The 24,755-nt window shown below is 42.8% G+C and overlaps 1 protein-coding gene across 5 annotated transcripts in view; it reads left to right on the forward strand.

Annotated features, from left to right (window-relative positions):
* INPP5A (inositol polyphosphate-5-phosphatase A) overlaps positions 1–24,755 on the forward strand; it is a 185,735-nt gene that overhangs the window by 101,643 nt on the left and 59,337 nt on the right. For all 5 annotated transcript variants that reach the window (XM_085583039.1, XM_085583036.1, XM_085583038.1 and 2 more), the window contains 3 exons: positions 5,745–5,797; positions 9,407–9,526; positions 24,534–24,618. In XM_085583039.1, coding sequence (XP_085439165.1) covers positions 5,745–5,797; positions 9,407–9,526; positions 24,534–24,618 — 258 coding nt within the window. The remainder of the gene's footprint in view (positions 1–5,744; positions 5,798–9,406; positions 9,527–24,533; positions 24,619–24,755) is intronic.

The raw sequence follows: 24,755 nt of genomic DNA on the forward strand, positions 1-24,755 counted from the left end.
CTGCAAGAACTGGGCGGTGCTGGAGGTTTGAGATTGCTGGTCTTGTCAAAACCAGAAACATAAGCAGAGATGAGGGCTTTCTTGCACTGCACCTGAAAGTGCAGACTCTCTCTTCTTTGATGCTTCCTTTAATTTTCTCAATTTTAATTAAGAACATCTAGAACATGGGCGTTTAATGGTTAATGTTCTCCTCAAACCAAGTGAATAAATTTGTTGAACTCCTGTAAAATTTGTGGATCGAACAGGCATGTCACTAAATAAAAGGAAGAACTAAATAAACTCCTAAAATTAATTTAGAATTTGTAAATATACACACATAGAGATATTTACACAGTGCTTGTGTGCTTGGCAGAGCATTTCATAAATAGTTATGGGATTGATAGGATGAAGGATGTTCTTTTTCTTGACTTTGATACTAAATGATTTATTTTTATATCTCAGAACTGGAAGGAAAAGTGCCTTTCACATAATTTTGCAAAGCATTTACTTCCTGTGAATAAACATATGAAATACTTTGAAGCTAAGTGTTAAATCACATTGAGGGAGCTGGAGCCATTCCTCAGGTGCTTGTTTTCCCCTCCGTGGCTGTGGTAGTGCCTGGCAGTGCTGTGCCATGGCTGAGAGCGCTGCAGAGCAGCGTGAGTGCTGCCAGCGAGCTTCAGCACCAGGACAAGCTGTGCTGTGCCCATTGATACTCAGGGAGAGCTATTTCCTCCTTTATTTACTTCACCGCTATTGCTTCACTGTGAGACTGGCAAAGCTGTAACTTTTCAGCATTGTTTATTCCCCCTCTTGCATCAACAATTCTTCACAGTCTCTTGGAGCAGTGGCTGAGTCTTAGGGCTCTCCCGTGTGGTTTAGTGGAGGAGGAATGGTGCTCAGAGATCAGATCACTTCATTAGCAGCTGCAGCTCCTCCTCAATACACCCTCCTGTGCTGCTTTTGGGACAAGACCTTGGCGACCGTGGGGACTGGAACCTGAGGAGCATCCTTTGGAGGCTGTGACACCCTCATGCTGCTCCCATTGGCTCCAGTGCCTTGAACAACTGTCCTAAGCAGAAACCTCTGTGTCTTGGTTGTCAGGGATACTCTTTACCTGGAAGGGATGCTCTTTACCTGGAAGAGGAACAAACAGGAAAAGAGAAAATCTGCAAATATATGCAATTAAGTAATGAACATATCTCCAAAGCACCTTGGAAGTTCAATTCTGTTGCTGCCCTCAGCACAATTCCTGGGAATGCTGTTGCAGGCAGTCCCAGGAACAGGCTGGGGCCGTGCTGTTGCAGAGCTTTGCACAGAAGGAGAGGGAAGGGACAGGAGGAGAGGAAAGGGACAGTTCTGCAGTGACATGGGTAACCGCAGCACCTGAAAGGCAGCTCTGCACCTTGTGCTCACCTGGCCTGCATCCTGGCATCTGCCAGCCCAGTATATTTCCGTGTGACTTGAATAGTTTGAAAATAATTGCAATGATTTTTATACCATGTTGTTTTTCTTTGGAACTGGAGACCAAAAAGTGTCTCAAACACAGACGCAGCAAGAGCAAAAAACAACAGGGAGATAGTTTTGGTTCTCATGTGCATGTTTCTATATGTAAAGCTAAAATTAATCATGCTATCACGTTTTCTCCCTAGACAAATGTTAGTAATAGCAGTAGCAATTAAAAAGCCACAAAATGGTGTATGTTTTAGAAATTTGGGTTTACCCAGCAGAAGGCATGAGCAGCGTATTTGCCCAAACATTGCAATGATGTCCTCTTGTGTGTTTTAGCCAGACCTTTCATATCACATCTGCAATTTTTTGTGTGTGAAATGGTTTAAGACTGATTTTTTTTTATTGCAGCTGTTTAAGGATGATCTAAAAGTAATTACAGTGATTGAGGCATAATGCAATTCAAAATAATTACAGCCCACTGCATATAAAACTAACAAAACTTTCTGCTTTGATTTATGGCTCCTCTTGGCAAGGCATAAACCTCAAATGATGCCTCTGGGAGCAACACTCTAGATAATGTTAGGCCATTTTAAAAAAAGCAGATTTGTGTAGTCTATCAGGCCTGAGTAATTTTTTTTTCTCATAGTGAGAAATTGGTTGTTATCATAGATCACAGATACTGCTCAAAGCTCTTATGAAAGATGAATTAATTTCACTAATGCTTTAATGCAAACCTTTCATGGAGGAGGCTGTATGGTGATAACCTTACTGCAGTCTCTCCTTTCTCAATTATGATTTATGTTGTCTTTTAGTAGATGAAACTGCCTGTATTCACAATCCATCTGCTGGCTAAAGGAATCCTATTAACAGAGGATCTGAGAAGAGACTTAATAATGCAAGGTGAAAGATGTGGTATCCCCTTTCTGGGACATGAAGTAGGATTTTTTTTTTTCTATTTTAAAATGTAGATCACTCTCCGAGAGCATAAGATGACCTATGTCATCTCCACCTGGTTTTATGCTGGCTTACAGATGCTATGGCAGCTAGTGACTATTTGTTAAAGTAAAAATAAAGATTGTTGCTTTGAAATCTGCCAAAAAAATCTGCAAATTTCTCTTTCCTCCTTCCCAAGCTATAGCTCTTCATTACATTCTGTTTCCAAAATTTTCTGCATTTCAAATACTTCATTTAGAAACAACAAAGCACATGGAGGATCAGAAATACATAAGGCATGTTGTTCAGCTGCGGTGTGTACCAAAGGCTGAGGATGACTCTTCATATCAGAGCTGTGAGCTCCAGCTCCTGGGCTGCACTAGCAGGCCTGAAGCCTGCTAACTTCTGCATTCCTAATGTTAAATAGACAAGTTATTGATAAGTGAAGTATTTACTGAAGTTAAAAGAATTAAGTGTGCTCAAGTTTTGAGTAGCTAAAGGTAGTTTGCAGGTCAGGGTATATACCAGCTGCACAATGAAACAAGAGTTACTTTGCAGTACAGAGGTGCAGGTGTTCCTGCTTTATTCAGCCTCAGCTGTGTGACCTTATCCACTGTGAGCTCAAGCTCCTCCCTGGTCTCCTGGCTTCTCTCTGGGCCAGGTAAAAGGCCCAAACCCTCGTGGCTCTGTCCACCACTTGTTGCTTTTTGGCAATGACTCAGTCTGGAGTGTTATAGAGCTGCTGGTTTCAAGTAGTTCTAAGGGAAGAAAGGAAGTATTTTGAGGTAGGAACCACGGGAACCACGTTCTGCATTGTTTTCATTGTTTTTGTTTGCCATAATTCAGCTCTCTTTCCTGTTTAGTGAAACGCTGAGCATGTTGTGAGCATGGGGGACACGGACTCCTGTGGAAGGCTCTGAGGAGTTCTCACCAGGGCAAGGAAACCTTGTCAGTGCTGGGTATTGCTCAGTACCTTGGCTGCTCTGCCACCAGTATTTGGCTGATTCCTGTTTCAGGTTTCCCTCTGAGCTGTAGTGTTCCTTTAAGGAGCTGCAATTACACTGCAGTCATCACCACTTTAATATGTCTTTCCTTCATGCCCTGCATTGTATGGTTGAATAAACCCTTTCTGGGTCACTATTTAATTTGATATGGTCCCCCTCAGTAAAATGATGGAGAAAAGATGAATTAAGGCTCTGTGCTGGTCATTATCAATCATGGTTTGTGTGCATTACTTATTGCTCACAGTGCTTTTTGACATTAGCCCTCTCTAACCTCTCTCTTCATGTTAATGCTGCCGGGAGGTCCTTTCCCCCAGTGTAGCAGGGGTTATTTATGTAGGTGGTGGTTCTGGGGGGTTTTAAAAGGTCAGCACAATCTCCTCAGGGACTCTATTCACAAAGGAAAAGCTGGCAGAATGTAACTACCAGTTTTCAAAGTGTGATTTTAAAACCTGTATTTTTTTGGTGAGGACTTTTGAGAGGGAGGTGTCAGAGCTCCAGTTGTGGGGCTGGACCAGGGCTGTGGCAGAGACAGCAGAGAGCCTGTCTGTGCCCCAGGAGAGGGAGGGGACAGGCTCAGAGGACAGCTGCCCCTGGGGCTCTGCAGAAGCAGGACGGGAAAACCGGATTTAATCTGGAAAAGGCTTTCACCATGAGGTTAAACAGCAGGAGATGGGCCCAGGCAGGTTCTGGAATTGCTGTTCTTGGAGATGCTCAAAACCCAGCTGAGTATGACTCTAAGCAAGATGATCTGGTTGGGCCTGTCTTGGTGTTGCATTCTTTGCCATTTTGCCTGAGAGGAAAATAGCAAATGAGAAATGGCAGCCTGATTTAAAGCATTATCCTGGACTGCATCATAGGCTTGGACTAGTTGATTTTAAGTTCTGTGTAGTTATTTTTAAGAAGGAAATTGCAAAGCTCCCTTTTTAAATCAAGATTAAATTTGTGGCAATTTTGAATGTTTTTAGCATTTAATTTTTTTCCATTGGTTTCTTTCTGAATAAGTGTTGACATCTCTACTTGTAACTATGCCCTCATGAGCATCACATAAGAGACCTTACTGGATTGTGGGATTTGTGATCCAGCTGTGGATCCTGTTAGGGAGGATCAGTGTTTGCTGTCCAGCCAGCCATCCCCAGAGTGGTTGCTGGACCTGCAGAAGAAGCTAATGCTTCACTGTTAAAAAAATCTTGCAATAAACTAGATTATTATTTGAAATACAGTCATTATAGTGTTGCTTCTGGTTGGTCTTGGTTGCAGTCACTGTGCTTGTGCCTAAGGAGAAAGGGGGGAGATGGGTCCCTTTTCCCTGTGGGGTGGTCAGAAGATGCAGACTAGGTTGGACAGGGCTTGGAGCAATGTTGTTTACTGGAACGTTGTTTACTTCGCTGACCACGGCAGGGAAGCTGGAACAAGGTGAAGGTCCCCTCCAACCCAAGGCAGTCTGTGAGTCTATGATTCAAGTCAGCCTGGTTTGGTTTGTTGAGACCCTTGGCTATCTCAGCAGTATTTAGGACTGAGAACTGTCTGTTTTTAGAGGAGAATAAATACACCTGGCCAGTGCCTCAGGAGAGGTTTGGGGAGTGGTACCTCTGACTGGGGATGCTCTGCTGGGACTGGCAATTTATTCACAATAAGGAATCAAAGTTTTTTGCTACAAAATCTTTGGCACCATTATTTAGGCCTGTGTGGTGCAATATTCATTCCCAGAGCACATTAGCCCAGACATATGTGCATTGTTAACAAGGAATAAATAGGATGCAGAATCGTGTCTTTTAAGGAAGGTTGTAGATTGTGACAGTGGTGCTGGAAAACCTCTTCTTGTATGTGAGTGACTGGGCCCGAGCCGAGTTGTGGCTTTCTTGCCGATAGTACAGGTGTGATGAATGGAATCTTTTACCACTCTTTAAATTCTTGACTTTTATAGAAATATTGGGTGGTTTAGCTCAGCAAGAGAAATAGCTTTCTAGCAGATCTCATTCATTTTAATTTGATGTAAATCTCTGATGACATTTTACAGTTCAATTAAAATTACAAAGAAAACATTTGTGCGTAGGCAATAAGAATTTGCTGCTTTAAGCTAAGCATAAATATAGCTGAAAAGCTTTCCTATTTGGTTGTCTTTCATCTGTAAACTTCCAGATCTTTTATTAATTTTACACATAAGTTTGTAACTGCTGCGGAATCAAAAATCTAATTAATTCCAGGATTTATAAAGGACAGAATATCTGTTCTAAAGGTACCTCAGTTTTGTGTTCAGCGCTTCTTGGTTATAATGTATGGATGAGCTCTGCTTCATTTTGTTCTTTGTGTCAGTACATTTCACTTTCACAGTATTCTTTACCTAAGGTGATTGGTTCTTATTCACTTCTTTTTCAGTGCAAGTGGTCCAGAAAAGGTTTCATTCGAACAAGGTGGTGTATTACTGATTGGTAAGTTACACCTTAAAGTTGTTTCTGAGTACATTTGGTTTATGTGTGTTTGTTAACAACTGTTTCAAGAAGGCATTTTCATGTGTAGACTGATCTGTTCATAGAGCAGGCAGGTTCCACACCTGTTTTACTGTCTGTTGAGCACAGAGTGCTCAGTAAATTGCGATGGTGCATGAGCAGTGTGGGGCAGGCGTGGGGCTGTGCAGTCACGGGGGCTCTGGCTCGGGGACAGCTCGGTGCCCCTGGGCAGGGCACGGCTCGGGCACAGCCTGGAGCTGGCACTTGCCCTGCTGCTGCTGGGGCTTGGCAGCGTCTCAGCTGGGGCAGGCAGCCCAGCCGGGCTGTGTGCAGCCCTCACCTCTGGGCTTCTGCAAAAAGAGCCCGTTCTGTGGGCACTCCTTCAGATTTCTCTAAGCCTGCCTGGAAATCTGACCTTGCTTTTTTACCATGTAGTCACAGTTTTTGTCTTTACTGCTTACTTATATTATAGTCATGTACATGAACATGAACCACTCCTTGCTTCCTCATGTGGTTGTTTCACATCTTACAATTGAAAGCTCGATTTTGAAATCTCATGAATGTTCACATTGGCTGGCTTCTGAGTACTGAGCAGTGTTCTGGCTTTGTTGGCATAGGCATGTTTATTTAATTAGGCAGTCTGTGAAAACAGAAAAGGTACCAGGTTTATTCCTTTTGAGGACTTCTGATGCAGAAATTGGGCTGGCAGTTGCATGATAATGTAGGTTCATGTTATTTTTTCCAGATGCATATGCATGGGGTGTGATTCCAGCACTAGATAATTGCAGAAGTGGGTGTTAACATCAGATGCTAATCTGGACTTTGCTCTTGCATCATGACTTCCCTAGGTTCTGTCTCTTCTGTCCTTTGGGATTTTCTCTCTGCTGAAAAAATAACATGAATTTATTTTTAGGCCTCTCCAAGAAAAAAATGCTTCTTCAGAGACAGATTTAAATGTAATGTTTTCTTGTGGGGGGTTTTAAAAAAGGACAGTCCTTGGCTGTAGGGGATGTTTGGGTAAGTGTCTGTCAAGGGTGTGTTGGGCAGTGAGGATGAGGAGCCTCACAGCTTCTCCTAGTCTGCAATGAGCTGGGCCATGGTGATAGTTCTGTCTGGAGTAATTTGCAATTACAATCCATGTGATCTACGAAGGTCTCAGATGTTTCTAATGGGAAGTTGAAGGGGCAAGTTACTATTTACAATTTCTGAAGAATGAAAGTGAAATACAGGGAGTTATAAAATGCACCTAAGGAGATCTGAGTGCATAATGTGACTTTTCAGGGTGTGATGAGTGTTTGCACCCAGTGTCTGTTTATATGAACAAAAGTTCTGCCCATAATCATGAAAACCAGTTCCATAAGTATTGACTTTTGATCAATGCATTTCTACATTCTAATAGGTCAATAAAAACAGAGTCCAGGCACTTGCTAGTATTCCTGCATGAGTCTTTGAAGGGAACTATTTGTTTTCCCTACCTAGGAACACATTGTTACAGAAAGTATCTCATACCAAAAACAGGGGCTCACAAAAATCCAGAAGAGTGACCTGAACAGACTTCAGAGAACTGTCCTTTTTCTTCCCCTGTGATCAGTGCTCTGCCCCTGTTGAGTTTCTCTGTGAATCCAGATTTTTCAAATCCATTATTCTTCATTAACTTGCCTTTAGTGTGGACAAAGAACTAAAGAATCCTGGGGCACTCATGAGTTTTCACATTATGCAAAAGTGAAAGAGAACTACATAATTAATGTACTTTCATTTTGTGGGGTTTTTTTTTTTTTAGTGTCTTGATTATAAGGTGAAGGTGTTTGTTTCTATTACAGTAGTTCTCAATATTTTAGCAGGTGCAAGGTGGTGCACTGAATGCATTACAGTCTTAAATACAGTTTACATATGTGGTTCATATTTGATAGCAAGAATGCAGTAGAGAATGCACTTTATAACATTTAGGTAGGGCACCAAGCTTAGGAATGTTTTGCAAGTGTATCAGTGGTCAGAATCAGCAACCAGAATAATTTTGATATCCTCAAGGAAGTAGTATTGGAAGATGACAGGGAAATGCAGAGCATTGCACTTCAAGGAGAGAATTTAAAAGCACCAATACTATTTTGGGAATAACTGACTCATTACCCCTGCTGCAGAAAAGAATCAAGGGAGAAGGAATTGAATATGGATCATTATTATCTTACTGAGATGTGTTAATAGGTAGATGCTGTGAAGGACATGAGGGGAGAAGGCACAGTAATTATTTGAGTGCTGCCAAGGCCTGTGATAGAGTGTTCTATTTGGCTTTGAGTGCTGTGCTCTAGGTACGCTGGAAAGAGGACAGCAGAGTCAGGAATGGTGGAAGGGTTTGGCTAGGAGGTGAGAAACTTGGGCTGGCCACAGCAGGGAAACTGGTTGCTGTCAGCCCTGCAGAAGGGGCAGAAATCAGTTTAAGTTGCAGGAAAATAGGTAACATGATGAAAATCTGAGCTTAAGGACAAGGAAGTTGCAGGTGGAAAGTCCTTTGTCAGTAAATTTTAAGAGCAAGCATGTTTTAGACTCTTGGGACTGGGTTATAGATAGCTTTACACGTCAGGTGAGCTGGTGACGTGGGACCCTTCCTGTCCTACAGGGATTCTTTCTGTTTGTCCTTCAGAAAGACAGGAATGGATATCTCAAGCTGTCATGTTTGGTAGTTCCGTGATCATTATTTCTTTATAAGAAGGTTGGTGGGTCTGCTCTCCATCAGTGTGGGCTCACTGGACAGGATGTGCTGCTCCCTGGGGCCCGAGATTTTCACCAGGGTCTCGGGCAGGGCCCTTTGTGCTGAGTGACCTGTGTGTCTGACCGTGCTCTCACTGTTCTCGCTGCCATTCCTGCTGTGTCCAGGTCCCTTCCAGCTCTGCCATGGTCTGGAAACCTCCCTGAGCATAGCCTGGGGTTTCTGCTTGGTGTCTGTCTCAGCCAGAGCTGTCCATGTGCTCGCTGGCAGGCTCAGGGGGCTTTTGTGGCCGAAACAAATCCGTGGTGCTGTGTTCTCACAGGCATGGACCGAGGGAAGCAGCAGGTGTCCTCTTCCCAGCTGGAAGTGGTGTGTGTGTTGACTGCTGCTGTCCCAGCCTTCTCCACACAGGGACAGATAAGGAGTCACAGTGATGTGATTTAGTCCTTAATGTCAGTAACATTCTCCTCTCAGTAGCTTTTCGTGTTGTTTATTGCAAAGCCACAGTTCTACTTGACACTTAGCTGCAGCTTTGAAACAGGAAGTTGTTTGTTTACGCATTTAACTTTGTTTTAAAAATATTTTAGTGAAAGGGTACTGCCTGATTTCTGGAATTTTAACTGGCAAATAGCTTTTCATTTTCATGTTATACATCCTTTATGCAAAAGACTTGATGGAGTCTTACCTGTGGATGAGCTGTAAACTTGATGGCAGTCTGACGATTTTCTGATTATGATAGCTTAATCTGCACAGTTCTTATGGGTAAATACTAAGGTAACATAAGCGTGAATACAGTAAGTGCTGTGTTAAATGCTTTGCTGATGCAACAAATGTTTTTTTTTTCTTTTATCCTGAATCATTTATTTTTTTTCCTTTTTTTGTCATAGTGCCTTTGACTTGGTAAACATTCATCTTTTCCATGATGCTTCCAATTTAATTGCTTGGGAAACAAGCCCATCGGTTTACTCAGGAATACGGCATAAGGCTCTTGGCTATGTACTTGATAGGTATGTATTAGCCTTTCCTGGCCTCTTTAAATCTCTGTGTTCATAAGCAGCAAATGAAGGATGTTTCAACCGGCACACTCAGAAATGTAGAGGGTTTTATTCTGTCACCTGAAAGTGGTTACTGCTTGCCAGAGTTTTCTAGACAGTGCTGGTTACAGATCACTTTATGACACTTGTTCTTTAAAGCCAAATAATTGATCTCAGGGAAGCACTCTGAAGTCGCCAGAATTGCAGAGTAGGAACCACACTTATTTTCTAAATGTATTGGGTAGATTAGCTTGTTTTTAGACTATGTGAGCTCTAATGAAGTGCATTCAAGTGCATCTTCACTTACAGAACAACAGAATAATTCCAGTTGGAAGCGACCTCTGGAAGTCCCTTATTCATCCCCCTGTTCAGAGCAGAGCTGGCTTCAACAGCTTGTCCAACTGAGCTTTGAGTATCTCCAGCAGGGTGGTTTGTAGCTCCTCTGGGCCACACATTGCTGTGTTTGACAACCCTCACTGTGAAACTTTCTGTCCCTATTATCCAGACAGAATTTTCCTCAAAGTGGTTTGTGTCCATTACCTGGATCTTCTGGCATTCACTGCTGAGCAAAGTCTGGCTTTTTCTACTCTGTAACTACCAAACAGGTAAAGCCAGCAACAGAGTCCTCATGTAGACAGCTTTTCTGCAACCTGAACAAACCCAGGTCTTTCAGCCTCTCCTTGTGGGTCCCTCCACAGCAGCTGGGTAGAGCAGGCAGCTCATCTCTGCAGCAGCACAGCATTTGTGTATAGTCACCACTGGTGTTAGCAGCCGTGTGTGCTCAAGTGGCACTACAGAGCTGGCTCATCTGATGAGTGGTACAATACAGAGGAGTCCCAAAAATACCCAGAAATGTACAGCTGCCCCAATTATAAAGTGAGGAAGAAGACAGCTTTCTTTTGAGTAAGAAAATAATGTTTCTGTGTGGGCATCGGTGTGTTGGCAGAGTAAACAGGTATTTCTCTTAGGAGGTGCCAGCCAGCTTCATGTTTGCCTGAGAAGGAGAGCTTTAACGTGTCACTTCAGAGCAGCAGTGGTACACAGTGCCAGCCACGGCATAATGGGGAGTTTAAAACAAACCACTGAGCTGGAAGAATGCAGAACCAGAGCACTTTGTGTGCTGCTCCTGCCCCGGCCCTGTTGTCCAGCAGCCAGTGGCCGTGAGCCAGGGTGCTGGGTTCAGAGGACTCTTTACCCCGACCCCCAATGAGCCTGGGACCATTGCTGCTGTTCCCTGGCCAGTGCCACCTCTGTCCTTCCCCAGGGCGAGGAATGGGGGTCCCAGCCCAGCCAGGGTGCTGAGCCCCATCCTGCTGCTGCCCACAGCCTTTGGCTGAGGCCACAGCGCTGGCCAGCTGCTTGCTGGCCGAGGGCAGGGGAGCACAGGCTGGCACACGGACAGCCCCTGCCCACAGCCGCCGCTGCTCTGCTCCCTGTGCATGGCCGTAAGGGATCCCTGCCCACAGGAGCTGCCTGCTCTCCTGCCCTCTCTGCCAGCAGCCTGGAGGTTACCGACACTCCTGAACAAAGCAGTTGATGTGCTGGAAAATATCTCCCTGCCATTCTTCCCTATGTAGCTTTTCACTGGAAAGGTTTTGAAATGTTGCAGTGGCATGTAAATGCCTTTCCAGTCATGTTCTTTCTCAAATTTCCTTCCTCTCTGTGGGTTTTCAGTCCTGTAAGGGCGGGTAGGTGGGATGGTAGAGACTGCCTTTCCCCCAGCAGGGGGCTAAGCAGGAATTTCTCCAAACAGGAATGGGATGACCCAAGGGTGAACAGGAAAAAGCCAGTATTGCCTTTCTCTTGTATTACTTGCAAAACCAGCTCAAACCACTTGAAAATGCTGGGGGCAATTGGAAGGTTTGCATGGATAGCATATATATATAAAAGATCCCTGATTTACAGAACAGGGACTCAGGAAGATTAGGATCTCGGTGCAGTCTGGGTGCATATTCTTGAGTTCTGTTGCATAGAGCAGCATGAGTTTTTTTCATTTTTGCTTGGTTCCATTGGTCTCTTTTCCTTTTCTAATGCTCTGCATGAGGGAAACCTGTGCAAACCTTTTGCATTATTTATTGCACACTTGTTTGCAGCATATAGTGTGCTTCATTAGCTAATTTTGGCTTTGGACCTCCCACGATGCCCTGGCAAGGGTAAGGTAATAAGACTGTAGTATTAGTGTCAGCTGTGGGTCAGGGATGTCACAATGGTATATCATTAAAATGTGACACTGCCAAAAACTGCCCCAGCACCGTCCTTAGAAAAGGAGCCTTTCGATTTTGGGTAGCACAGTGCCACAGCAAGCTCGCCGTGGATGAATTGTTCATTTTGAGGGAGCAGCCAGCCGCAGATCCGGACCTCCACAGTGCGGTGAGGGGCTGGCGGGCACAAAGGGGGAGTTCTGTAGCCAGTGAATAATGGGAAGCCCCTTTCATCGGCAGGACTAACCTTTTGGCAGCCACCAGCACACTCTATTCTGATCTCCTGATTGGGGAGGACAATACACTGAAGCTTACTTTGAATGAATGCTGCCACCAACAGTGTCCCCATTCAGGGGCTTTGGGAACCATCTTTGGCCATTGTCCCCCAGCACTCCCTCAGACAGCAGGAAAAGGGAAAGTGAGAGCAGCTATAGGGGGAAAAGTACTTCTTTTCTTGGCTTTAATCTCTCTTTAAAGCTTCATAGATCTACATTTCCAGCTGAGCTACTGGAACTATGCAGTGTCAGATAAATACAGAAAGAGAGAGGTTTCAAGCTGAGCTTTCAAATCCCCTTATCTGCATGAACTAATAATGCAGATTTAGTGCTGTTAAAAACAGAGACTGATAAGTCTTTTCCTTTAAAGCCTTTAAACTGCTAAAGAGCATTTAACAGTGATGCAGTTCAAACCCAATGAACAATGCTGAGAAGGAAAACAGTTTATTGAGCTAAACCTTCACTGAATGAAACAAACACCTTCTCACAGTTGCTTTAGGTCACTGTGGGAGTCAGTGAAAGCTCAGTTGTGTTCACGCTGCATCTTCATAAACATGAGTTATGTACAGCCTTTTATCTGGGCAACAGCTACCACAGGGGTTTGGGATGCAAACCAGAAGAGGGTTTGCAAATTAAGCTAAAATAGATCAGTTTAACTGTTCAGATTGCCAGAGAAGTTGCTCTCTCCAAAATTATTTTAGCCACAAAGTTTTAATGCATACAAAAAAAGCTGTGCAACAACTCAGCATTGGTGAGCAGGGGGAGGGTGGGGGAAAACCAAGGAAAAAGCATTGGGGGAATGATACAAAGTTGTGCTAAAGTTTTTTCCTGGGGAAATCCCTTAGTAATCCTAATAGCATGTTTGAGGAGGAGAAGGTTTTGTTCTTCTAGCTTTAATAAAGCTTCTGCTTTAATAAAGTTAATCCTGGAGTGATTTAGCTTTAATAGCATTAAAATTAGTTAAATAGAAAGAACACTTTTAAAGGCAGCTCACTGGTATGTGCTGAGCCAGATTGCATTTAATATTTGCCATTTAGCAAGGGAGAAGATGTGGTGTCAGATTGTTGCTTTGAAGACCAAGAGGATTGGAATCACCCTGTTGTTAAACAAATATTTGCTTGTAACTTTACAAATACATATACAGTGTGTATGTAGAAAATTGTGTGTAATGAGTCTCTGTCAGCACCAGTGTAACCCAAACTGAGCCCCCAGAAGTCACTTACATTGTTCTAGGTAGACACAGTCTACAGTCAAAACTGAATTTGCTTTAAAATGAGATAAGAACATCTGCTTTATATTTTGTGGGGGGGAAAAATTTCTTCAAAGACCACTTTGCATAATTCTCATATACAGTTAGCCCTATTTGCATGGTACTTGTTTTTTGTGTTTTCTGAAGTTGGAGGGTATAAGCTATTTGTGAGAGTAAGGGAGGAAAATAGTTTACATTTTGGTTTAATTTTTCATGCATCTGTTGTAACTAATGCTTGTGCATATTTCATATTAATTAACCATATTGGCATATTAGTCATGTCATGTAGCCACTTGATGGGGAAAAGTGTATGAATGCAATACTCTGGCTGGGGAATGAGGAAAAAGCTGCAGGATGGGGGCTCTTCAAGAGTGGGAAGGAGAGTTTGGGAAGGACAGGACGTGAGGTGTTAGCCTGATCCCTGGCTCTGCCATCCCTGCCAGCCATCTGAACTTCCTGGAATTATCTCGAGCATTGAGATCCATAAAATGAGTGTGGTTTTTTTTAATGGAAGTGACAGTGCTCTTCTGTTTTCCTATTGAAATGTTCCCTGGCCTAGTTCAACAGAAACATTTTTACATTACAACTGTGAAATCTTAGCATAAAGCTTCCCTTTGTGCCCTTCATTATTTTCTCACAAATATAGTCCATTGTCACATAGCTGAAGTTAATTTGATCAACATTGGGACATTTAACTTTTATGTCCGGTCAAAGGAGCTGTTTCATGCTGATTTTGAGTATTGAAAAGAAATGATTGCCAGAAAAATAATGTTACTATTAACAATTCAGAGCAATTAGTTTCCCAGGGAGAGGCGATGTGATGCACTGGCTCCACACAACTATTCTTTGTCATTTTATGGATGCTCATCAGTCAACTGTCACCTCTTCTCAAAGACCCCTCCAATCTAAATGTTTCTCTTTGGGCTTTTCCCAGAACTAGCAGCTGAATGAGCAAAAGAAAAGCCACTTAGTTTCTAGGCAAAGGAAAACTTTGCTCTAAAGATCTGGGTCATTTGGGAAGATCCTCAAAGCAGCTCGCTTTAGGAAGGCTTGGGATTTTTTGTTTTGGTTTGGTTTTGTTTTTACTTTATTTGTTTTTTGCCACAGTGATTTTAACATGAGCCTTCAAATGCATAGTGAAATTTCTGTGTATTCAGATAGAAAGCACTCTCAGGGCAAATAAAACTTCCAGCCAAATGTCTTCTAACAAAGGTTTAAACCCCTGGATCACATTCAAATCGACAGCTTTTCATTAAACACCCGAAGCTCAGCTCATTAATATTCAGTCATTCTCCCCCTTCAAGGAAGGTTAAGTGCTCTCAAAATTAGCGTGTTCGGATAATATGCTCTTTAAAGAGTAAATCCAGCAAAATTGTCTTGTTACTTTCAGCCTGTCAGATACAGCCAAAGTCACTTTTCCTTGCTCCTTGTTTCTCTTCTGGCTTGAGCTTTGGCATCTTTGATGCAGTTGTCAAAAATTCAACTCGTGTGTCCTTCTCTGCACAGACACATTGTGAATTTTACTTAGGTTGTATTTTTAGCAGGAAAATATTTTTGTACTGGTATGCATTCTAATGGAAAGCATACACTAGGATAATTTGAAGGACACGACAATTGCAGTTCTGTATTACGTGAATGATAATTTTTAGCCATCCTAATCAGCAATTTTGCCCTTTTTCTGTTTTCTGCATTTGGAGTTTTTTTCTTTTCTTTTTGGCATTATAAACTGAATAGGTTATAATAAATTTTCAGTATTCATTATTCAAATGGCAAATATCTGGTGTTTCTCTTGTGATAAATCTGTGTGAACAGTACCAGGTTTGGAAGCGAAGATCTGAAATTCGGAACTTTAGATACTTGCTGGTGGTACCACAGAGAAGGGTGTCTTTTAAAGAAAAAATGGAGCAGATGCACTAACCCAGTTTTTGCTGTACCTGGCCAATGTGAATAGAATTGTGGCTCTTTCAGAAGAAATGCTGCAGTTAAAGCTCTGAGGGTTCCTGAGAGGTTTCAGTCAGTTGTTTGCCCTCACAGTCCCTGCCTGGCAGTGTGGATGTGGATCATGGCAGTCTTGCGGTACTCAGAGCTTCCGCCTCATCTTCCCAAGGGCTTTACTCCTTTTTGCCCCTTTTCCATTAACAGGATCTCCTGGAGCTGCCCTGTTGGCTGCTGAGTCTTTCTGGTAGAATGTAAGTGCTGCAAGCACAGGCAAGGTTAGGTTTGCTGCAGCTGTCCCTCTCCTGGGAGAGCATGTGTGATTAAACATGTGGTGCAAGAAAAGAGAATGCGTCTTAAAAGAGAAATTACTGCAAGTAACTTGTTTCCTGCTTGATTTTGCTCAGAAAGTGGCTTTATATGAGAATGTGACACACTCTGCAGATTCTCATTGAGTTATATTTCTCTCTTTACTGTAATTTGCTCCTTAAAGAGCCTGGAGCTGGATTAAGATAAGTCATTAGTGTCCAGCTAAAGGTGACACTGACATCAGCATCCATTGTGGTCTGTGCCTTTTCAAATCTCCTATCCTATAGCCTTATCTTTTCAAATTGCTCTGATTTGATTAAGGAGAATCTATATGGGCTGTTGATCCAATTCTTATTCATTTGCAGAGAAATGAAAATAAATTGCTATTGTGATTTTATTTACAATGCTGGCTGTGAGCTGATAAAATGGAGAATGGTTGAAAGAGCCCCATCCTGCTCCCACTGGAGCCTGTGGGCACCAAGCCAAGTAGCCACCTTGAAGATTTTGACTCCCATAAGGCGGGAGCACGGTGAAAGGAGGTTGTGGGTTCTGCACCCTGCATTCCATGTCCTGGAAAGGTTCGGATCATCCCTAACAGGAAAATGCTCAGATGGGAGGGACAGTGCTTCCAGCCACTGGTCTGCCTGTGCAGGAGCTGGAGAGGATGAGGCTGGCTGGGCCAGGGCTGGATAGGTCAGTTGGTGTGGCTGACTCACCTTTTGTGGTGCTTCTTTATCTTCATTTCATCAGTGCTGGGTTTAAGATGCAGCCAAAATGAGCAAGTGTCTCACTCAACAAGGAAATGGGTCCTACTGCTTTTATATCTACTAGGATTTTCATTGTTCAAACCTAATGCTGACAGCTCTTAGCTTTCTTGATCACCGTGCTCTTTGGAAAGAGGGTTGTTTCCTTCTCTTTAGCACTTCAAACGTTTCTGTCCTCACCCGTTTTTTGTTCACTCTCTTAGTTCTTGGTGCTCCACTGTAGTGTGATTTTCAAAGGGATAATGTAAAATTGGTTGCTCCGGAGCTGTTCTCAGCATCGAGCATTGTTTAGTCCTTTGTTAGTGAATTCTCTCTGGGTCTGAGCCATTTGCATTGTCCTTTTCTAGAAACACTTGGGTTTATTTGAAATTCACAGTTGCCCTGAGCCCAGCTGTTACTCAGTCCCGATGGTGGAGTCTGCAGGTGCCCATCCCTGGCAGCTCGCTGTGGGTGACATGGCCTGTGTCCTCTCACCCTCTGTTGCCCATACAGCCATCACAGGAGATGGAGCTGGAAAAAATGCTCCTTGTAGGTCTGGTGAGACCCAAATCTGGCAAAATTCCTTAACCATCGCACTGCTGTTCCTATCAATGGGCTGTTTAGGACAGACAGTGTCTTTAGTCTGAGATACTCTAAATATGTCACCAAAAATATTTTTGTCAGCTTAACAATGGATCAGTATCCTGTTGCCGCATATCCTGGTTATTTCTGTCCCACTGTTTGTGCTTTTGACACTAAGTGACTGCAGAATTTTGGCTTTGCTCCCCACATTTGAGCCCTGCAGAACAAAAAGCAAGAATTGGGATGTTTTGGGCTTGATGCAGAAAGATAGGACAGTTACCTGCTGTCTGCTGAGCACCAAGTGTCACCAGCACTGAAGAGCTCAGAAAATACGTGGAAGGATGTTAATATTTCATGATTAAGCAAAGATCCAAAAAGACATTGCATTTCTCTGGTTTCTTCTTGTAGTTTCTCTCATATCAGTTGAAGTGCATGAAAATTTCTTTGTATAACACTGGTGTTGTAGTGCTGTGTTGTCCTGCAGTGGAATTGACAAGTCCTTACATCATTATCCAGGGCTGCTATTTCATTAGGCGAATGTCAGTGTCAGGTAAGATCATGGGTTTGTCAATATAATGAAAATACCAGTCAAGTGAGGAAAAAGTCACAATTTTCCAGCTCTAAAAATTGATTTTTATTGCTCTTCTTGTAATCCTTTCTTTGGATTAGGTATTTATTATTGATGTGGTCTTTCTTTTAATCTTAATAGCTGCTGACATTGTAATTAATTAAAAAATACAACATTTTCGCCCAAATGGCACTATATTGAAATTAAAAGTGAACATCACATATTAGTTAAACAGCCCTGGCAAATGTCTTGAGTGCTAAGATGATTGCCTAAGCTTCTTGACAATTCCCTTCATCTTGCTGTATGGTGCTTGACCTTTTGAGATATTCTGGTGTTATTAATAGGTTTTAGCCATTATATCAGAAAGAACAAGGCACAAAAATATTATAAACTTTATCTTTTTAATGACAGCACTACACCACCTTGGGCATGCCAATGAAGGCACTTCTGTTATGGCTTTTGAGGCACGCTTAAACTATCAGTCAGCAGGTAACTTGTACTTGGAATTGATGGGGATTTTTCTGGAATGTGTCACCAAATGTGTATTTGAAATTGCAAAAGTGTGCAAGCTGAGCACTATTTGGACCTGCAGAAGGGAGGTGATACACAGGAGAAGACAGGGTTCTCTTTCAAAGCTGTCTCTGAAACCTCTGCTGGAGGGGACCAGTTCTCAAGGTGCAGGTGTTGTTTGAGCTGATCTCTGACTAAAACTTTAAAAAAGAAAAAGCAGTGCAGATAGGAACAGTAGAAATCTGAATGGTCTGGGTCGGTGTAAGCCAAAACGTAGTATTTCCATCCTCTTGATCGTCAGCTGTTTGACGTGGCCGTAGCAGGAGACCGTGCTGTCGTTCCTTAACTTTCCACCAGAAGTCACTGCAGGAGCTGTTACTGCCTCTGGCACTATAGATCCGTGGAGAAGGTGTGTGTAACCTGCCACCTCCCAACCAGCTCTTGGCTTCTGCCAACATGGTGGCCAAGCCACTTTTCTGAACGTTCCTGTTGGGGGGAGATCCTGCATGGACAGGGGAGGTGAGTTGGTGCCGCCTTTGGCGCAGTCGCTCCTGCCTTGGATAGGGGTGAGGGTCCGGGCGCCTGGGCTGTGCACAGCAAGCACCCCATGGGTGCCCTGAGCATTTCACCCAGTGGGAGGGAGGATTTTCAGAGCCCCTGTGGGGACACAGCCCAGCACTGCTTCTGCTGCACCAGCTCTGCACAGAACCTGTGGCTCCAGGCTCTGCACAGGTCAGCAGTAACGCAGTGAGCAGTTTGTCCTGAGAAAGGATGTCACGCCAGGAGTGAGCTGATCCTCTTGTCTCGGTGTGTTAGTTGTGATCCTCATACTCCTTCACTTAGAAGAGGACATTTTATATAGGCACTCATATGTTAAAGTCCCTTCCAACCCAAACCATTCTTTGGTTCTCTGTCCTTCGTAAAAGCTTTTGTGTCTGTAGATCCCATCTGCAGATAATGCACAGAAATAAATGGTTGTGGAGAGATAGTGTCTTACCCTAGAAATTGTTCGAGAGAGATGGAACAGCTCATATTAGCTGGTATTTATCTTAAATACATTTAGTTATTAGAAAAATTTGCTCTCTGAATAAAATATGGCTTGACCTTTGGATTGTGCCTTCCCAAGAAATGTGACAGTGTCCCTCCTTCTCCCCCATTCAGCCTGCTTGGCAGAGCTGCACGGTTTTTGTTTTGTTTTGTTATGTTATTGTGTTTAAAAAAAACCAAAACCCTCAAGCCCCTCTTTTCAGCAGTGTCAAGTTAGGATGAATTGGCCAGGGAGGCATGTTTATAGACTGTGTGAAGAACTTTGTCTTTGTGTGGGAATGCTGGTGACACTGGTATGGCTTGCCTGAATGAACTGCGATGACGCGGCTAATAAGGTGTCCTGCTGAGCGTCGCTGCAGCCTTTCTCAGACCTCCCACCTAATGCCATTCAGCTCCAGCTCAGTGTAGCTAATTTTTCCCATTCCCTCAATTCTTTAGGCCTCCTTACAAACAGAAAAGTCAACTTTCACACCGAGGAGAAGATAAGTGCTTTAGGAAATAATCGTGTAAACAGAATGTTACCTTCTGACCTGATGCTGATACCTTGGTCTGGGACAAAACCCAGCTGGCTATTGCATTCGACATGGCTATTAAAGGAATAATGCTCCTGATCCTCCTTACAAAGTGCCCTGAGAAATGGTTTAGCCAAATCACAGTGCCTCTTGTCACACTGAATCATGTTCAGCTGCTCTATTCCATGACCAAATTGCTGATATTTAACTGCTTCCTTGTCTTCTCCATTCTGTGAAGGGGGGACAGTATAGGAGGGGGGAAAGTATTAAAGCAAGGGGAAGCTGATTCTATAATTTTCTGGCTGAATTTCAGTGCTTTGAAGTATGTATGAAGTGCCCCATACAGCATTTATAAAAGAGAGGTATTTCATCAAGTAACTTTATTTTTAGCTACTACAATGTAAAATATATTGCAAAAGGATTTCAGGGATTCTGATAACACAGAATTGTTCACTTTAGGACTGCACTGAACCGTGTTGTGTGTAGCAACTGAAATTAATAAATAGGCCCAGGTTTCCAGTAGTATTGAGAAGAGGAACCCCTCTCTTTTCCTTGTTTAAGTCTTAGTAGGGATCTGACATCTCCTAAGTGGCTTTAAGAAACCTTTGCCTTCACAGTCAGCACAGCTGGCACTGCCACCCAAGCTGAGAGGTTGGTCCTTCCAGCAGAGGAGTCTGGGGCACCCAGGCTCCCAGAGCAGCCCCTGAGCACAGGCTCCTGCCGTGGCATTTGAGTGACCTCTCCCTCGAGCCCCGCTCCCATCCCAGCCAGGCTGGGCAGCCCAGGCTGAAGCTGTTCAGCAGCACAGCTTGGGGAGGTCAGAGGTTCCCCATAATTCACCTGATGCCCCTAGAATAACAGATGGTTTTGTCACAGGACAGTGTGTCAGGGTCTGCCAGGCCAAAGGCTCTGCTGAGGGAGTGAGGTATGCTCGAAGCATGACTGACACAGCAGAGCATGGATGTCTCCAGTGCAACACCGGAGCTTCTTTCTGGGTCTGTAAAGCTCTTGCTGATACCCAGAGTGAGCTAAGTTGCAGTTATTAGACCAAAATAAGAATTATATGTATTTATTTTGCAGCAAAGAAATTGTGATTTAGTGTTAATTTGCAGTGACAGTCAAGTTTACTCCTTAAAAAAAAGTACATATGGTGGATTTAACTCATCAAAACATTTCAGCATGGGGATAACTTGGACTGTAAACTCCACTTGAAAGTAACAATTGCTTGAACGTTTCCTAAAAAGTTCTTCAGCTCTTTCATTCAAATTGTCTGCCACCTCTCAAAATACAAAAAAGGTGTGAAGACAGACACTAACCCATTCAGTGCCGAACACTTTCAGTGTAGTGCCATCAATTAAAAGTGTATAATGTGTTTGAAACTGGCAAAATAATTCAAGTAATATGTTCTGGGCATGAAGAATCTGTTATCAAGGACTCACTGTGCAATTACAAGTTCTGTGGTTTTGGAACTGCTAGAGGAGAAATCATCTGTGGTGTTTATAGTTGTGTGCTCTAAAGTTTACTAGGGACAGCAGTAAGCCCAGCTGGGAGCACACTTTTTTCCCTGTGCAGCTGATTTTCCAGTTTGTTATATTGATTGATTTGCCATTTTATTATATTGATTTCAAAAATGTGCAGAAGGAAAGATCTTTCTTTGGTATGTTTTAAAATGTTAAAAAAGTCTTTCCCTAGAAATGATTCCTTCTGGAGCAAGAGCAGAGGATGAGGAGGGTGAATGTGTTCTTCCACCCGTTTCAAAATAATCCTTTCTGGAAAGGAAGGGCTGGCTGTCATCTGTTGGAAAAGTTTTCTGTTTCATTTTTACATGTGACTTTTGGATCTGCTCTGAACCCCTGTTTCCTCCTGATGGCCTTGCACAGGTCACAAGAAGCAGCAGGGCCAGCCAAGGCATTGAGGACTTGTGTGTGCTGGCATGTAGAATTGTGCAAGGGAAATGCCTATGCCTTCTGTACAGTCATGAATAACTGAGTCACCTGTTTTGTCATAAGCTATCTAAAGTTGAACAGGAATAGAGCCTTCAGGTGTGCTGAAACATTTGGGATGAGCTGGTAAAAGTTGTTAAAGGAAATGGCACTGGGTCCTCCCACCAAAACCATAGGATTTATACTGGTGACATGGGCTGGCTGCTTTCTTTTTTATATGGTTCAGATTTATCACTTCGTTGAGTGATTCAATGGTGGCAGTTTTAAAGGACTATTTGATTCATAGTTAAAGGAAGGATATTTTTTAGAAACTAAAAACAAAGGAGAATGACATAGATTTGGAAGCCTTCCTAGTTTTTCTGCAAGCACTCAAGTCTATTTTTAAAAAAATTGCCTTCTGAATTCTCAGTTGCCTGTACACATGTTGATCTGTACATTTTTATGGCTTAGAACATGGAAACACAAGGAACAGAGGACTTTTCTTTAGCTCTCACCCCAGTCCTACCACCTTCCCCGTGTCCCTGGCCAGACTGGCTGTGTTTGCAGTGCCCCATTTCTGTCGCAGTGCCCTCAGTGACAGGCAGCTTTGCTGCACGTTCCCAGGGGAGGGGACATCGCTGTGCTCTTCTTTATTGCCATCTCCTTTGCACACTTGGGGTCTGACTCTGAAAGCACAGTCAGGAAAACTGGCTCTTGTGCCATTGATTCAGGGCAGTTTTAGGTACCAGGAGGCATTTCAGCACAAAGCTATCAGGGTTCCAAACTGCTCAAAGAGGTCTAAGATTTGGGAACCCTTGAACTAACAGGAAGTTCCACTTATTAGTAGTAAGAACATTAAGTTACATCCATGTATTAAGTTGAGTCACTTAAAGGAATTTTCATTGTTAGGTACCCCACATCACTTAGTAGGTACATAAATGTATGCATCCTTTGCTGTGCCACTGTTGTGAATTTTCTTGCACACCCAAACTAATTTCACTACCTGTGAAAAGAGATGTGTCCGAAGCCACGTGGAGCCTCATTCTGGAGAAGTAGCATTTGGACTCTTACTTTAATCTATCATGAAACACTCTTTCTAAAATGTCCAACAAGCTACAAGGGGAGAAATTGGACAAAATTATAAATTGTAGAGCTGGCATTGATTTGAATGCCAATCACATTTAAATCAGGTAATGTGCAGGACTATGAAATGGCTGAGTTTTCATTAATTGATCAGAAGCAGACTAATCAGCTGGTTTGGTCATCAGTTTGGAGACATTTTCACAGACTATTTTTTGAATAGTCTGTTTATTTGGAAAATCTGTCTGCATAATTCAATCACAGGCATGGTTCTCATACCCAAATTTGTTTCAAGAGGCCTTCTTCAGTGGACCTTGATGTCATTCCTGCAATATCTGTCATTCCTCTGTCAGCAGTAAATGGCAATGAGCAGAGCCAAAGCTGCTCCTTGAATCAGGACGGCTGGCAAAGCAGAGTCTTGCTCTGATGTGTAAGTTGTGGATCTAATTTTGCAATGATAGTGTTAGCAAACTGTGTTGATGTGAATGGTTTAACTTTTAGCAAATTGTGGCAATGTAAATGGTTTAACTTCTAAGTTCTCATTTTCCTTCAATTTTCCGTGAGGGCACTAATCAAACTAATGTTTTGTGCGGGTCAGGAGTGACAGGTTTTTCTCAGGGCTCGCTGGGAGCTGACAGTGGGCAGTATTTATTAACAGTGCCTGCAATAATCTGTCAGCTAAATGGAGGATTGGAGATTTTCATAGCAGAAACAGATAAGTCTTTGCAAGAGATTTTCTTCAAATGATCAGTGTCTTAGGCCCAGTGCACGTATTTTTTTCCACAGAATAATATTCCTTATGTAATAGATTACTGTTGACAAAAACTGTGGGATGTTTTCAGAGGAGAAGCTGTATCTCATTACAGATCCAATGTTACATCTTTCCTTATAGCTTTGAGAATAAATGGGTGTAATGTATTAGAACTTGTAAAGCCATCTGAAACAATCACTTCCTAATGGGGCAGCATTGCTGGGTAGTGCTTTACCTGTCCATGTGGGCCCTGCCCAGGCTCACCTGAAGTTTCTGACATAATGCTTCCATGTTGATGTATTCCCAGAATGTTCACAGGGTTTTGCCTGCATTCATTCCTTAGTTCTCACATCTTGCACACCCAGCGTGGTTCTGTGCATTTTCTGTGTAAATTCTTTGTGGCTGTGGCAGTTGAGTTTTGGGTGTTTCATGCCTTCCTCAGCCACTGATAGGAGATGAATTGTATTGATTCCTGGTTTGTAAATAAGCATGACTTGGTGGATTTCTAAATGCCAAGATCTCCAGAAGTTGTAAAATTGTGTATTATTGAGAGTACCTTACAATTGTTGCTAATAATAGATTAGCTAATAATATGACGGTTTTTAATAAGACAAGACTTGAAAGATAGGTAGTAATGCCATATCTCCCTGGGTGGGACTGAGCAAAGGCTTGAGGAAAAGTCAATCTTCACAGCTGGAGCAAGTACTTGTTGGGTGTTAGCTACAGCCTGAGCAAAAATCTGCTATGAGCAGCACAGAGAGCTGTAGTGGGTCTGGGATGATTGATGTCTAGCCCAACCCTGTCACTTCTTGTGTGGTTCACAAAGTACCCCAAAACACAGGTAGTATTGCTTACATATCAGTAAACTCAAACATGCTCTGAACTCACTGCTAATTCAGCATTCTGAATTCTTACCTGCCCAGCCCAAAGCTATAGCCTTAAACTTTCCAAGGTGTGAAGGACCTCCATGATGCCCTCAAGATTTCCATGGTCCCCAAATACCATTTCTGCAAGATTTGTATGAACTGCTGCAAATATGCTCTCCTCAGCTTGCTCTGTCAGCCAGGCATGGGAAATCAGATGCACTGTTGTACAGGGGCTGAAGATAAAATTGCTAAGCAAAGAAAATCAACTGAAAAATATGGTTAATATATTGGTCCAGCATAAACTGTTAGTTTTGATGGTTCCAATATTTATTTCTGAGACTGTGCTTAAGGATAGCATGTGTGTCTTTGTATATTCTTGCATGTTGGTAAAGCCAAATGACAGGTTTGTTCCGTTTTCATTTTTTTCCAGAATTATTGATCAGCGATTTGAGAAAGTTTCATATTTTGTCTTTGGAGATTTCAACTTCAGACTGGATGCCAAAGCAGTAGTAGAGGTAGGATTTCTCTTTTTCTTCTCTTGTAGACCCTACCAGGTTTGGTTCTTTTTTTTTTTTGCCTGTAGGAAACCTAAAAGTGACTTTACAAAGTAATGTTATTATTGACATCAGACTTAAGCAAGACTACTTCTAAC

Source organism: Lonchura striata, chromosome 6 (genome assembly GCF_050655825.1).
Source record: "Lonchura striata isolate lonStrDom1 chromosome 6, ASM5065582v1, whole genome shotgun sequence".
Classification (NCBI taxonomy): Eukaryota; Metazoa; Chordata; class Aves; order Passeriformes; family Estrildidae; genus Lonchura; species Lonchura striata.